We start from the raw sequence: 14,579 nt of genomic DNA, 5'->3' as shown, positions 1-14,579 counted from the left end.
TACAGTAAAATGGAAAATAAATCAAATAAAAATGATGGAAAAATATTAAATAAAAGGGAGATACAGTAGAAATATTAAAATAATTAATATAAAATATAATTAATATTAAAATAAGTAATTTAATATATTAAAATAATTCATATCAAATATCAAATTGTATTATTATTAAAATAATTCATAAAAAATATAATTAATACTAAAATAATTGATTTAATATAATATTTAAATAATTCCTAGAAAATATAAAATATAATAAATATTAAAATAATTAAGTTAAAGAAGTGAATAATAGTAAAATAATATAAAAATACAATTTACAGTAAAAAAAAATAAAATAAAAAATGTAAAAAAAACAGGAAAAAATAAAAGTATTCTTTCTAAAAGTATAAAAAAAACTAACATTTATATTTATTATTTATTTATTTATATATTTGTGTTTTTTACGTCGTTGGAACCAAATCTAAACAAACAAACAGCGGCTCGTTGTGACTACGTGCAGCGCGCGTACCTCCAGGTAGGGGATGGGCGTGATGGGAGGGAGGGGGTACTCCTTCAGCAGCCGCTCCTCGTCCAGAAACTTTCCGGCTCGGCCGTTGAACGCCGGCTGGAAGAGACCATAGTTCAGAACATCCGACAGAGACTGAGTCAACGTCACCAGAACCCGCTGCTTACTGGTCCACACCGGCAACTCTGGGTCCAACCGCAAACACTTCTGAGAGACGCACACACACACAGAGAAAGAGACGCACACACACACACACACACGCACACACACACACACACACACACACACACACACACACACACACACACACACACACACACACACACACACACCGGGGTGGACTTAATTACCTCCACACACACTTAAAGCTTCTTAGAAACACTGTGTGTACGTGTGTGTGTACGTGTGTGTGTGTGTGTGTGTGTGTGTGTGTGTTACCGTCTGCTGCAGGTCCGGGATGCCAATGCGGACGACGATGCTGTTACCAGGGGGCGTGTCGTCCGCGTCGTCGTCCCTGGCAACAGCAGAGCCTGTCGGGTTGCCGTTAGTAACCGCCTGTTGCCGCGGGCGATCATGTTTGGTGTCAGCAGCCGGACTCAGAGGCATGTGGCTGAAACACAGAGGATAAAGCAAATAAAGGTTAAAGACCACTGAAGGCGACGGTTAAGTTTAGACGACAAAAGGTGACGGTTAAGTTTAGACGACTAAAGGAGACGGTTAAGTTCAGACAACTAAAGGTGACGGTTAAGTTTAAACGACTAAAGGCGACGGTTAAGTTTAGACGACTAAAGGAGACGGTTAAGTTTAGTCACTAAAGGAGACGGTTAAGTTTAGATGACTAAAGGAGACGGTTAAGTTTAGTCACTAAAGGTGACGGTTAAGTTTAGACAACTAAAGGAGACGGTTAAGTTTAGTCACTAAAGGAGACGGTTAAGTTTAGACGACTAAAGGAGACGGTTAAGTTTAGTCACTAAAGGAGACGGTTAAGTTTAGACGACTAAAGGAGACGGTTAAGTTTAGACACTAAAGGAGACGGTTAAGTTTAGACGACTAAAGGAGACGGTTAAGTTTAGACGACTAAAGGAGACGGCTAAGTTTAGACGACTAAAGGAGACGGTTAAGTTTAGACACTAAAGGAGACGGTTAAGTTTAGACGACTAAAGGAGACGGTTAAGTTTAGACGACTAAAGGAGACGGTTAAGTTTAGACCACTAAAGGAGACGGTTAAGTTTAGACGACTAAAGGAGACGGTTAAGTTTAGACTAAAGGAGACGGTTAAGTTTAGACGACTAAAGGAGACGGTTAAGTTCAGACTAAAGGAGACGGTTAAGTTTAGACGACTAAAGGTGACGGTTAAGTTTAGACGACTAAAGGTGACGGTTAAGTTTAGACGACTAAAGGAGACGGTTAAGTTTAGACCACTAAAGGAGACAGTTAAGTTTAGACACTAAAGGAGACGGTTAAGTTTAGACACTAAAGGAGACGGTTAAGTTTAGACCACTAAAGGAGACGGTTAAGTTTAGACGACTAAAGGAGACGGTTAAGTCTAGTCGACTAAAGGAGACGGTTAAGTTTAGACGACTAAAGGAGACGGCTAAGTTTAGACGACTAAAGGAGACGGTTAAGTTTAGACACTAAAGGAGACGGTTAAGTTTAGACGACTAAAGGAGACGGTTAAGTTTAGACGACTAAAGGAGACGGTTAAGTTTAGACCACTAAAGGAGACGGTTAAGTTTAGACGACTAAAGGAGACGGTTAAGTTTAGACGACTAAAGGAGACGGTTAAGTTTAGACTAAAGGAGACGGTTAAGTTTAGACGACTAAAGGAGACGGTTAAGTTCAGACTAAAGGAGACGGTTAAGTTTAGACGACTAAAGGTGACGGTTAAGTTTAGACGACTAAAGGTGACGGTTAAGTTTAGACGACTAAAGGAGACGGTTAAGTTTAGACCACTAAAGGAGACAGTTAAGTTTAGACACTAAAGGAGACGGTTAAGTTTAGACACTAAAGGAGACGGTTAAGTTTAGACCACTAAAGGAGACGGTTAAGTTTAGACGACTAAAGGAGACGGTTAAGTTTAGTCGACTAAAGGAGACGGTTAAGTTTAGACGACTAAAGGAGACGGTTAAGTTTAAACGACTAAAGGAGACGGTTAAGTTTAGACTCTAAAGGAGACGGTTAAGTTTAGACGACTAAAGGAGACGGTTAAGTTTAGACCACTAAAGGAGACGGTTAAGTTTAACTGGACCACCTGCTGACTCATCGGTCTCTGTAAACAGCCCTGAGCTCAGCGCGACTCAGCAAACACTCGAAATCCTCTGACGATGCAGTTTTTCTCACACGAACGCAGCGAGTCAAACCGCTCACCTGAGTCCTGCCGACGACCCGGGTCAGTTCTGACTTCACCCGATGAAGCTCGACACATTTTTATTATTAATTTGTTTATTAATTAATTAATTATTTAATTAATTAATTAATTAATAAACGCCTGATCACCGCTCGTGCCTTTGGAGCCGGAGACCACGAGAGACGGATGAGTCGTCAGTTGTCATAGAAACTGGGATAGCAGGGAATCCTGTGTGTGTGTGTGTGTGTGTGTGTTTCACCCTGATCTACATGCTCGCTGTTGCTATGGCAACGCAGTTGGACAATTTTTTCCGCCATCCCCGTTTTAAAAAAGGACCCGTGACTCTTTTCTCCTGGTGAGATGAAATCTGTGATCGACATCCAAGAGGCTTCATCAGTTCATGTACACATCTGACCAGGACCAGGACCAGGACCAGGACCAGGACCAGGACCAGGACCAGGACCAGGCTGGGACTGGACCAGGACAAGGACCAGGCTGGGACTGGACCAGGACCAGGACCAGGACCAGGACCAGGACCAGGCTGGGACTGGACCAGGACCAGGACCAGGACCAGGACCAGGACCAGGCTGGGACTGGACCAGGACCAGGACCAGGACCAGGACCAGGACCAGGCTGGGACTGGACCAGGACCAGGACCAGGACCAGGACCAGGACCAGGCTGGGACTGGACCAGGACCAGGACCAGGACCAGGACCAGGACCAGGACCAGGCTGGGACTGGTCCAACTAACTGGTGTGGAGATCCAGGTCTTTAACCTCTCACAAGGCCGATGATGTCACTGGAACCCTTTGTGCTCCAAGTGCCAACGACCGTCGTTAGAGTGACAGTCGTTGGTGGAAGTAGGTCTGGACTTTGTTAGTGCTGGTCCTGGTCCTGGTCGTGGTCCTGGTCCTGTTCCAGTCATTGGTAGAAGTAGGTCTGGTCTAGGTCTGTTAGTGCTCTATTGAGTCTGAACGACCGTCGTTGGAGTCACAGGAGGACGTTTGTGAACAGTTGGTTATGTTTTAATGAAACCCTGGAGAGTATTCTGATAAAGTTGTGATTGCTGTTGTTGTGCCTCAGAAACACGTTATTGCTTCATCACGTCATCTGTTCTCAGAGGGTTGTGACAGAACACTAAACACGGAGCCCAAACCGCAGATTAGCAGCTTCTGTAACATCACTGAACTCTATCTGTGCTTAGTGGAATAACACCGGTGCAGCCTCGGACACGGAGCCGCCGTGACTCATCTCCGTCCACTTCCTGCCTCTGCAATCGACTCTGAGCTGTCGGGTTTTTGGGTTTTCAGCCTTCAGTTGTTTCTCGATACTTCAGAAAACACCTCGGGTCCGCCGATCGGAGGCTCTGGATCCGCCGATCGGAGGCTCTGGATCCACCGATCGGAGGCTCTGGATCCACCGCTCAGAGGCTCTGGATCCACCGCTCAGAGGCTCTGGATCCGCCGATCGGAGGCTCTGGATCCGCCGATCGGAGGCTCTGGATCCACCGCTCAGAGGCTCTGGATCCACCGATCGGAGGCTCTGGATCCGCCGCTCAGAGGCTCTGGATCCGCCGATCGGAGGCTCTGGATCCACCGCTCAGAGGCTCTGGATCCACCGCTCAGAGGCTCTGGATCCACCGCTCAGAGGCTCTGGATCCGCCGATCGGAGGCTCTGGATCCACCGCTCAGAGGCTCTGGATCCACCGATCGGAGGCTCTGGATCCACCGCTCAGAGGCTCTGGATCCACCGATCGGAGGCTCTGGATCCGCCGCTCAGAGGCTCTGGACCCACCGCTCAGAGGCTCTGGATCCGCCGATCGGAGGCTCTGGATCCGCCGATCGGAGGCTCTGGATCCACCGCTCAGAGGCTCTGGATCCACCGCTCAGAGGCTCTGGATCCACCGATCGGAGGCTCTGGATCCACCGATCGGAGGCTCTGGATCCACCAATCGGAGGCTCTGGATCCACAGATCGGAGGCTCTGGATCCACCACTCAGAGGCTCTGGATCCACCGATCGGAGGCTCTGGATCCACCGCTCAGAGGCTCTGGATCCACCGATCGGAGGCTCTGGACCCGCCGATCGGAGGCTCTGGATCCGCCGATCGGAGGCTCTGGATCCACCGATCGGAGGCTCTGGATCCACCGCTCAGAGGCTCTGGATCCACCGCTCAGAGGCTCTGGATCCGCCGATCGGAGGCTCTGGATCCGCCGATCGGAGGCTCTGGATCCACCGCTCAGAGGCTCTGGATCCACCGATCGGAGGCTCTGGATCCGCCGCTCAGAGGCTCTGGATCCGCCGATCGGAGGCTCTGGATCCACCGCTCAGAGGCTCTGGATCCACCGCTCAGAGGCTCTGGATCCACCGCTCAGAGGCTCTGGATCCGCCGATCGGAGGCTCTGGATCCACCGCTCAGAGGCTCTGGATCCACCGATCGGAGGCTCTGGATCCACCGCTCAGAGGCTCTGGATCCACCGATCGGAGGCTCTGGATCCGCCGCTCAGAGGCTCTGGACCCACCGCTCAGAGGCTCTGGATCCGCCGATCGGAGGCTCTGGATCCGCCGATCGGAGGCTCTGGATCCACCGCTCAGAGGCTCTGGATCCACCGCTCAGAGGCTCTGGATCCACCGATCGGAGGCTCTGGATCCACCGATCGGAGGCTCTGGATCCACCAATCGGAGGCTCTGGATCCACAGATCGGAGGCTCTGGATCCACCACTCAGAGGCTCTGGATCCACCGATCGGAGGCTCTGGATCCACCGCTCAGAGGCTCTGGATCCACCGATCGGAGGCTCTGGATCCACCGCTCAGAGGCTCTGGATCCGCCTCACGCCATTTGAAATGTCTGAAACAGAACCTTTGGCGTTCTGAGGGGGAAGACGGACGACAGAGACACACTCCAGAGGTTAGATGGTTAAGGTTAGGCATGGACCCTTAATGGTTAAAGTTAGATGGTTAAGGTTAGGCATGGACCCTTAATGGTTAAAGTTAGATGGTTGAGGTTAGGCATTGACCTTTAATGGCTAAATTTAGACGGTTAAGGTTAGGCATGGACCCTTAATGGTTAAAGTTAGATGTAAAGGTTAGGCAATGACCTTTAATTGCTGAATTTAGATAGTAACGGTTGGGCATTGACCTTGAACGGTTAAAGTTAGACGGTTAGAGAGACATGAAACATCAGAGGTCAGCGCCCTGATAATACGGTTTTCTCGGGTATTTGGTGAATCTGACGCGCGGGTTCAAACCCCCCTCTGAGCCGACACACACTTCCAAACTGAAAGCCCTTTGAACGACCCTGGAGCTGCTGAGAGTGCGGGTTTCTTTCAATCTTCATCTGTTCTGAGGTTGCTGCACGGTGGTGTGGTGGTTAGCACTGTGGCCTCACAGCGAGAGGGTTCCTGGTTTGAATCCCGGCTGGGGCCCTTCTGTGTGGAGTTTGCATGTTGTCCCCGTGTCTGCGTGGGTTTTCTCCGGGTTCTCCGGTTTCCTCCCACAGTCCAAAGACGTGCAGGTGTTGGGTTCATTGATGACTCTAAATCACCCGTAGGTGTGAATGGTTGTCTGTCTCTGTTCGTCTCTATGTGTCCTGTGATAGACTGGCGTCCTGTCCAGGGTGGACCCCGCCTCACGCCCGATGTCAGCTGGGATCGGCTCCAGCCCCCCGCGACCCCGGGATAAGCGGTTGAAGATGAATGAATGAATGAATGTTCTAAGGTTTCAAACTCTCATCGGTGGAAATTACAGGAAACCACAGTTTTCCTGCATCAGCGCCCAGAAAATAAGAGCTCGTTAAACCCGTCTGATGGATTAACCTTCAAAATGAAGGTTAAAGCCGCACAGCTGTTCAAACAGGAACCTGTTAATACACAGTTACACACACACAAGAGCGTCCCCATCGTTTACACACCGGACCAACTCCACGTTAAACACTGGACGCTGAACAGACGTGCTGATCACGTCTCTATCGGGTCGACTCTGGACATTCAAAGTTTCGTGAATGTGTCTTATCAAGATGGTTAAGGTTAGGCATTGACCTTGAATGGTTAAAGTTAGAAGGTTAAGGTTAGGCATTGACCTTTAATGGCTAAAGTTAGATGGTTAAGGTTAGGCATTGACCTTTAATGGCTAAATTTAGACGGTTAAGGTTAGGCATTGACCTTTAATGGCTAAATTTAGACGGTTAAGGTTAGGTATTGACCTTTAATGGCTAAATTTAGACGGTTAAGGTTAGGCATTGACCTTAAATGGTTAAAGTTGGACGGTTAAGGTTAGGCATTGACCTTGAACAGTTAAAGTTGGATGGTTAAGGTTAGGCATTGACCTTTAATGGTTAAAGTTAGATGGTTAAGGTTAGGCATTGACCTTTAATGGTTAAATTTAGATGGTTAAGGTTAGGCATCGACCTTTAATGGTTAAAGTTAGATGGTTAAGGTTAGGCATCGACCTTTAATGGCTAAATTTAGACGGTTAAGGTTAGGCATCGACCTTTAATGGCTAAATTTAGACAGTTAAGGTTAGGCATCGACCTTTAATGGTTAAAGTTAGACGGTTAAGGTTAGGCATCGACCTTTAATGGTTAAAGTTAGATGGTTAAGGTTAGGCATTGACCTTTAATGGTTAAAGTTGGACGGTTAAGGTTAGGCATTGACCTTGAACAGTTAAAGTTGGATGGTTAAGGTTAGGCATCGACCTTTAATGGTTAAATTTAGACGGTTAAGGTTAGGCATCGACCTTTAATGGTTAAAGTTAGACGGTTAAGGTTAGGCATCGACCTTTAATGGTTAAAGTTAGATGGTTAAGGTTAGGCATTGACCTTTAATGGTTAAATTTAGATGGTTAAGGTTAGGCATCGACCTTTAATGGCTAAATTTACACAGTTAAGGTTAGGCATTGACCTTTAATGGTTAAAATTAGATGGTTAAAGTTAGGCATTGACCTTGAACGCTTAAATTTAGACGGTTAAGGTTAGGCATCGACCTTGAACGCTTAAATTTAGACGGTTAAGGTTAGGCTTTGACCTTGAACAGTTAAAGTTAGACGGTTAAGGTTGGGCATTGACCTTAAACGCTTAAAGTTGGATGGTTAAGGTTAGGCATTGACCTTTAACGGTTAAAGTTAGACGGTTAAGGTTAGGCATTGACCTTGAACGGTTAAAGTTGGACGGTTAAGGTTGGGCATTGACCTTTAATGGCTAAAGTTGTCGGCCAGTGAGTCTCGCTAAAGTAACCATCTGGAGACCGCCTCCCACCAGGACGCCCCCATCACCTCCATCCCTGGGCCCGTCCCTTCCTTCTCTTCCCTTCTTCCTTCTTATCTTTCCTTCCTCCTCTCTTTCTGTTCTCTCACTCCACGGTTCAGACTCTTCCTCTCACACCTCAGTGAGCAGAACATTTCTTCGGCGTGCGATCATCCATGTTTGCTCCGTCTCTCGTTATCTCTTCACGCCCGCTGTGGAAAACGTGACCGGGTCCTTCAGGTGCACCTCAGCGGGAGCAGGAGCAGCCTTCGTGTTGCTCACAGCGGCTCTTTTCCTCCATTGTTCTCCGCGGAGGGATCCGTTATGTAACGCCTCCTCGGGTCTGTCCTCAGGTTTCCTCCAGCGCTGATCCGATCCAGGATGTTCAGGTCCGATGTTGGCTCCACATCATTGTCTTGCGGCGAGGGTGAAATTCTTGTTCGGCTCGAGCGGAGGGAGGCTTCATCCTGAAATAACTCAGGGTCACCATTTTGATTGTTTCCCGTTTTTTGTCCTGAGCAGAGCCGCTGTCCTCCCACACAGCCTCAACACACAGCAGCTACAACACAGCAGCTACAACACAGCAGCTACAACACAGCCTCAAGACACAGCCTCAACAACACAGCCTCAACAACACAGCCTCAACAACACAGCAGCTACAACACATCAGCTACAACACAGCAGCTACAACACAGCAGCTACAACACATCAGCTACAACACGTCAGCTACAACACAGCAGCTACAACACAGCAGCTACAACACAGCAGCTACAACACATCAGCTACAACACAGCAGCTACAACACAGCAGCTACAACACGGCAGCTACAACACAGCAGCTACAACACAGCCTCAACAACACAGCAGCTACAACACAGCAGCTACAACACAGCAGCTACAACACAGCAGCTACAACACAGCAGCTACAACACAGCCTCAACAACACAGCAGCTACAACACAGCAGCTACAACACAGCAGCTACAACACGGCAGCTACAACACGGCAGCTACAACACAGCAGCTACAACACAGCAGCTACAACACAGCAGCTACAACACGGCAGCTACAACACAGCAGCTACAACACAGCCTCAACAACACAGCAGCTACAACACAGCAGCTACAACACGGCAGCTACAACACGGCAGCTACAACACAGCAGCTACAACACAGCAGCTACAACACAGCAGCTACAACACAGCCTCAACAACACGGCAGCTACAACCTTCATCGGGAAATAAGCATTCAAAGTGCTGCGGTTTGGTTTTAGCCCACGCGGCTCTCGTAGCTTTAGCTTTCAATGATCCATTCGTACGTCTGATCCCCCCAAAACATCTCCTCATATCAAGAGTTTAAATATATCATGAAGGGAACTTTACATGTGGGTGTAAAAGCAAGAACTTTGGGAGTAATTTGGTGTTTTTTCAGTGTAACAAAGATGAAAAGATGCAGACGATGCCGCCCCGACACTCGTCCTCCTGCATTATTCAAAAAAGACGTAATGTTCCTTTATGGTGAGAAGAGCGTCGGTGTCACCAGCTGACAATAATCACAGTCTGGCTGCGACGTGATCAGGATTAAAAAAATCAGCTTTCACAGACACGGAGAGGCGGAGAGATGTGTTCAGCGAGCGGCAGGAAGGAGGCAGGAAACCAGAGAGACAGGAAACAGTTCAAGGATGGGACGTTAACGTGGACTTTTTTAACTTCAGGGGTGTTTTGCCTTTAAGGGCGCCCTCCCACTGTGCCTCCGTCCCGTGCCCCGTGCTTTAGGGTCCTTGTCCCCCCCTCCAGGCCCGTTTGTACTCACACTACCTGGGCCTCGGAGAATGCTTCTTGCTGCCTATACGTCATCACGCCGTAACACGTCACACGCATTGATGACGTCATGGCGATGCGTGGCTTTGTTTCCAGATCTTTCCGTAGACCTCTGAGTTTTTGTGCGTCTTGTCGACTGTTTTTGAATCTTTTCATCGACCAAATCTGCAGTAAACACTCCACCTCCGCATCACACCAACGTGAACCTTTCACCGCCATTGTTTGAAATGTCCGCGCATGGTCCCTCCTTCTTTTTTCTACGTCCCAACAGGCGCACAGGAAATGACCTCAGAACCGCCGTAGGCCTCGTGCTCGTACACGTGCGCACGCTCGTGCTCGTACACGTGCAAACGTGCTTTACTAAAGCCCACCTCTCCCAAACGGGCCGTGGTCGGCCAGCGTGCCGCAGTTATGCGCGGAGCGGTTGCACTCACACTGGTCAAACACACAAGGCTTTACCCGAAAAACCTGTTTGGGCGCGGTGCAGAAGGACAGTGTGAGTGCGTCCTAACTCTCATTCCACCTCATGAAACACAGACAGGCCGATGAATTCATCTGCGAGGTATCGTACGCAGAAGTAAACAACGATTCCAAGGACACTGACGGATCAGACGCTCTCCCCCGTGGTTGACCGGTTTCTTTTGCGACTCCCTTTGTTCAAAACATTAGCGCGCAGCAAACGTACGCGAGCGTGTCATTTCTGCCGCACAGATTGTGAAAGTGTCCGACTTTGTGTCTGACCTGCACAAACTCGCAAATCAGAGTTTGCAGGTGGAAAACAAACACGTACAAGTCGACGAAACAACACTGACGAGCAGCATGTGAATGTTCTCATGTGTCCAGGTCGTCGTTCTCCTCAAAGCGATTTCAGTCCAAAGCAACTGGACTTCATTCAGTTCATGTACGCATCTGACCAGGACCAGGACCAGGACCAGGACCAGGACCAGGACCAGGACCAGGCTGGGACTGGACCAGGACCAGGACCAGGCTGGGACTGGTCCAACTAACTGGTGTGGAGATCCAGGTATTTAACCTCTCTGGAATTACCTCCAGGGCTGTAGTCAAGACCAACTCTATAGAGACCAAGTCCAAAGGCTGTGAGGACTAAGTCAAGACCGACTACAGCACAAATCGAGTCGCGTTCCGGACCGTAGCAGGTAACAGTGTCGTTCCATTGCTAATATAATTATTAAGGAGTTAGGATGGATCTATTAACAACACTTCTATCTATCGTCTCACATCAAACTAATCCATTTCTATATTTCGTTCTGTAAAACTGACCCAGAATCAGCGGTCTCGAACAACAACCAGTTCTCAATAGTTGCGTCCAACAAGGCACGAGACCAAGACAAGCCCCTGACGCTCCCTCCTCCTCTGACGGGTGCGGCGAGAGAGAAATGCTGAGTTCAAGTGCCATGGGAAGCCCAAAGTTTTGGACCTCCACGTGCACAGGAAAGCCTGTCAAGGTGGAACCTCCTACGATCAAATTCGCGGGAGATCGACCTACACCGCTTTGTTGTGTGTGTAGGGACTCTTCTCATGCTGCTGCAGAGGTTTGCTGTTATTTTCAGCAGCATTAGTGGTTAAAAAAGACCTTTGAATGCCTTCACCGTGCTGCCCCGAGCTAATCACTGTTAGCCACGTCCGGCTGTTAGCGCCTCCGTTCTCCGTTAATAGTTGTTACATGAAAAAAACTGTCTCCGGGGATTTTACGCCTGAATTACACATAATTCTGCTCTGGACTTGGTCTGGATTTGGTCTGGACTGACTTTGGACCTGGCTCAGACTCAACTGGACCTGGTGTTGGACTCAATTAAGTTGGCCTTGACTACAGTCCTGGACCAAACCAAACACAAACAGGCTCTAAAGTGACCTGTTCTTGGTCTTCAGGTTCTAAAATGGCAATTTTAAAAGGTACCACCCTCCTATTTTAGTGGTTCTACGACTGACTGGTTCCAGTAAACCCAACACTTCCAGTACTAAAGATGAGACACACTTACCTATCGTCAGCAGTCCCATCAAACTTTTCCAATGGCCGTTACTGATCTCTACTGGTCTCTTCTGGTCCGTCCTGGTCTTATCGCCTCTACAGAGTCTTACTGGCTTACTGCTGCGGTACTGGTTCTGGTTCTGGTCCTGGTCCAGCCTGCGGGAGCGAGGTTCTTGTGTCTCTGCTTTGGTTGTGATTGGATTGTTGTTGTATTCCTGAACGAGTTCTTTCTTTGCTGCGGACTGAAGTAGTTTTTAGAAGACGTTGTAGTTCCTCTGGTGGGATGAGCAGAATCCGCGGTGGATGAACGGTGGTTTTTACGGTGAAGTCGTTCCCGTAGTAGAACTACACTTCGCGTGGAGTAATCCTGCAGCAGAGTGAGAGGTCTCGGAGTTTCAGATTGTATTCTGGGAGCGGCCCTGCCCATCCTGTAGAAGGGGAGGAAAAGAGGGAGGAAGAGGAAGATAGGGAGGAGGTAGGGGGGGAGGTAAAGGAGCAGGGGAGGCCAGGATATGGAGGAGAGGGAGGAGGGGTGAGAAGTAAAAAAAAACATGTCAGGAAAGGAGTGGAGGGTGAACGGAGACGTCGGAGCGAGGCTGTCGTGCAGTTTGAATCAGAACTGGGTCAGACACAGTTGCATCTCGCGGAGGCCATTTCAGGTTCAGTCAGTTACACAATAGGAAGCTGTCGTATCCGTTAGCATGGCAACGAGGCCGGCAGCAGAGACGTACACCCTGTTTCTAACCGGTGCTATTATGTAAAGTTCTACATATTGATCCATCTTTGTTTCTATTCTCAGACGAGAAACTAAAGGAGACGAACAGTGGAGCTCAGCGGTGCAGCACATTAGTGTTTACTGTTAATTCAATTCATCTCATCATCTCATCTTCAGCCTCTGATCCTGGATCAGGTCTCGGGGGCAGCAGCTCCAGCAGGGGACCCCAAACTTCCCTTTCCCGGGCCACATTAACCAGCTCTAACTGGGGGATCCTGAGGCGTTCCCAGGCCAGTGTGGAGATCTAATCTCTCCACCTGGTCCTGGGTCTTCCCCGAGGCCTCCTCCCAGCTGGACGTGCCTGGAACACCTCCCTAGGGAGGCGCCCAGGGTTCATCCTTACCAGATGATCCTGAACCACCTCAACTGGCTCCTTTCAACGCAAAGGAGCAGCGGCTCTACTCCGAGTTCCTCACGGATGCTGAACTTCTCCCCCTCTCTCTAAGGGAGACTCCAGACCCCCTCCTGAGGAAACACACTTCACACGCTTGGACCTGGACCTGGTTCTTTGGGTCCTGACCTGGACCTGGTTCTTTGGGTCCTGACCTGGACCTGGTTCTTTGGTCCTGACCTGGACCTGGTTCTTTGGGTCCTGACCTGGACCTGGTTCTTTGGGTTCTGACCCAGCTTTCAGGACCACAGGTGAGGGTAGGAACCAGGACTGAGGGTAGATCCAGAGCTTTGTCTTCCTCAGCTCTCGTTTCATCACAACGGTGCGGTAGAGCGACTGCAGCTCCGTCCCAGCTGCTCCGATTCTCCGGCCAAACTCACGCTCCATCGTCCCCTCACGTGAACATGATCCCGAGGGACTTGAACTCCTTCACTTGGGGTCGGGACTCATTCCCGACCTGGAGTAACAATCAAGGTCAAATGACATTTACGTTGTTGTTGTTTAAAACTCAGATCTGTTCAAACTACGGGGAACGGGGAACACGACACCGCGGCGTTGGAGAAACACGAGGCTCGGACCAGGAAGTCAGATTTTGAAAGGTCACGTCACGCCTGAACAGCCGGATTAGTAGCCTGTTAGCAGAATGCTATTAGCTTATCGTTAGCCTATTAGCAACATACGGTTGACGTTCTGCTCGGAACCAGCTGTTGACCTTTGGTAGCCTATTAGCAGAGTTAGCTGTTAGCTTCCTGCTTAGTCAGCCAGTAGCATACTGGTAGCCAGCCGGTAGCCTGCTAGAAGCTAACAGCATGCTAGCCAGATGGTCAGTGTGTGTGTGTGTGTGTGTGTGTGTAAAGCAGGATGTTTCCATGGCGACGCAGACAGCAGGAGGACATGTTGAACAGAAGAAAACAATAATATTTTTTTTTTTAAAACTTGACAGAGATTAGAACTACTTCCTGTGACTCACACTTCCTGTTTCCCGTCTGGGTTGCCAAGGAAACGGATGTTTGGAAGGGAAAAGGCCGAGAATCTGGACGCCACTGATAAAACACACACGCACACACGCACACACACACACACGCACACACACGCAGACACACACACACACACACACATACGTTCATGCAGCACTAGCATATCACACTGGAACTAGACACAATCTGGATGTGCAAACAGTGCTGAACAAATCCCTGCCTGCAACACACACACACACACACACAAACACACACAAACACACACACACACACACACACACACACACAGACACACAGACTTGCTTTAACACACACACACACACACACACACACAAAAACACACACACAGACACACACTTGCTTTAACACACACACACACACACACACACACACACACGTTACATTTCCATCTTCTGTTTTTCTATTTCTTTGCACTTTTTTAATTTTAATTTAGAAGTTATTTATTTATTGTTTATATATTTTTTGTTCTACTGCACCGTACTATTCTCGTTTCTTCTGTGTGTGTCTGGCACATTATTAC

The 14,579-nt window shown here is 48.7% G+C and overlaps 1 protein-coding gene across 1 annotated transcript in view; it reads right to left on the bottom strand.

Annotated features, from left to right (window-relative positions):
- Positions 1-12,200, bottom strand: part of LOC310962968 (SH3 and multiple ankyrin repeat domains protein 3-like) — a gene marked incomplete at its 3' end in the record, with an annotated part of 25,854 nt that extends 13,654 nt beyond the window's left edge. Inside the window, exons 1-3 of the mRNA XM_083935592.1 lie at positions 11,906-12,200; positions 944-1,115; positions 509-712 (exon numbers count right to left, since the gene is read on the bottom strand). Coding sequence (XP_083791718.1) covers positions 509-712; positions 944-1,111 — 372 coding nt within the window. The 5' untranslated portion in view covers positions 1,112-1,115; positions 11,906-12,200. The remainder of the gene's footprint in view (positions 1-508; positions 713-943; positions 1,116-11,905) is intronic.
- Between the last annotated feature and the right edge of the window lie 2,379 nt (positions 12,201-14,579).

The sequence above is a fragment of the Echiichthys vipera genome, assembly GCF_963691815.1.
Source record: "Echiichthys vipera genome assembly, chromosome: 20".
Classification (NCBI taxonomy): Eukaryota; Metazoa; Chordata; class Actinopteri; order Perciformes; family Trachinidae; genus Echiichthys; species Echiichthys vipera.
Note: the sequence above shows the minus strand (reverse complement) of the source record. Positions and strands in the feature narration are given on the sequence as shown.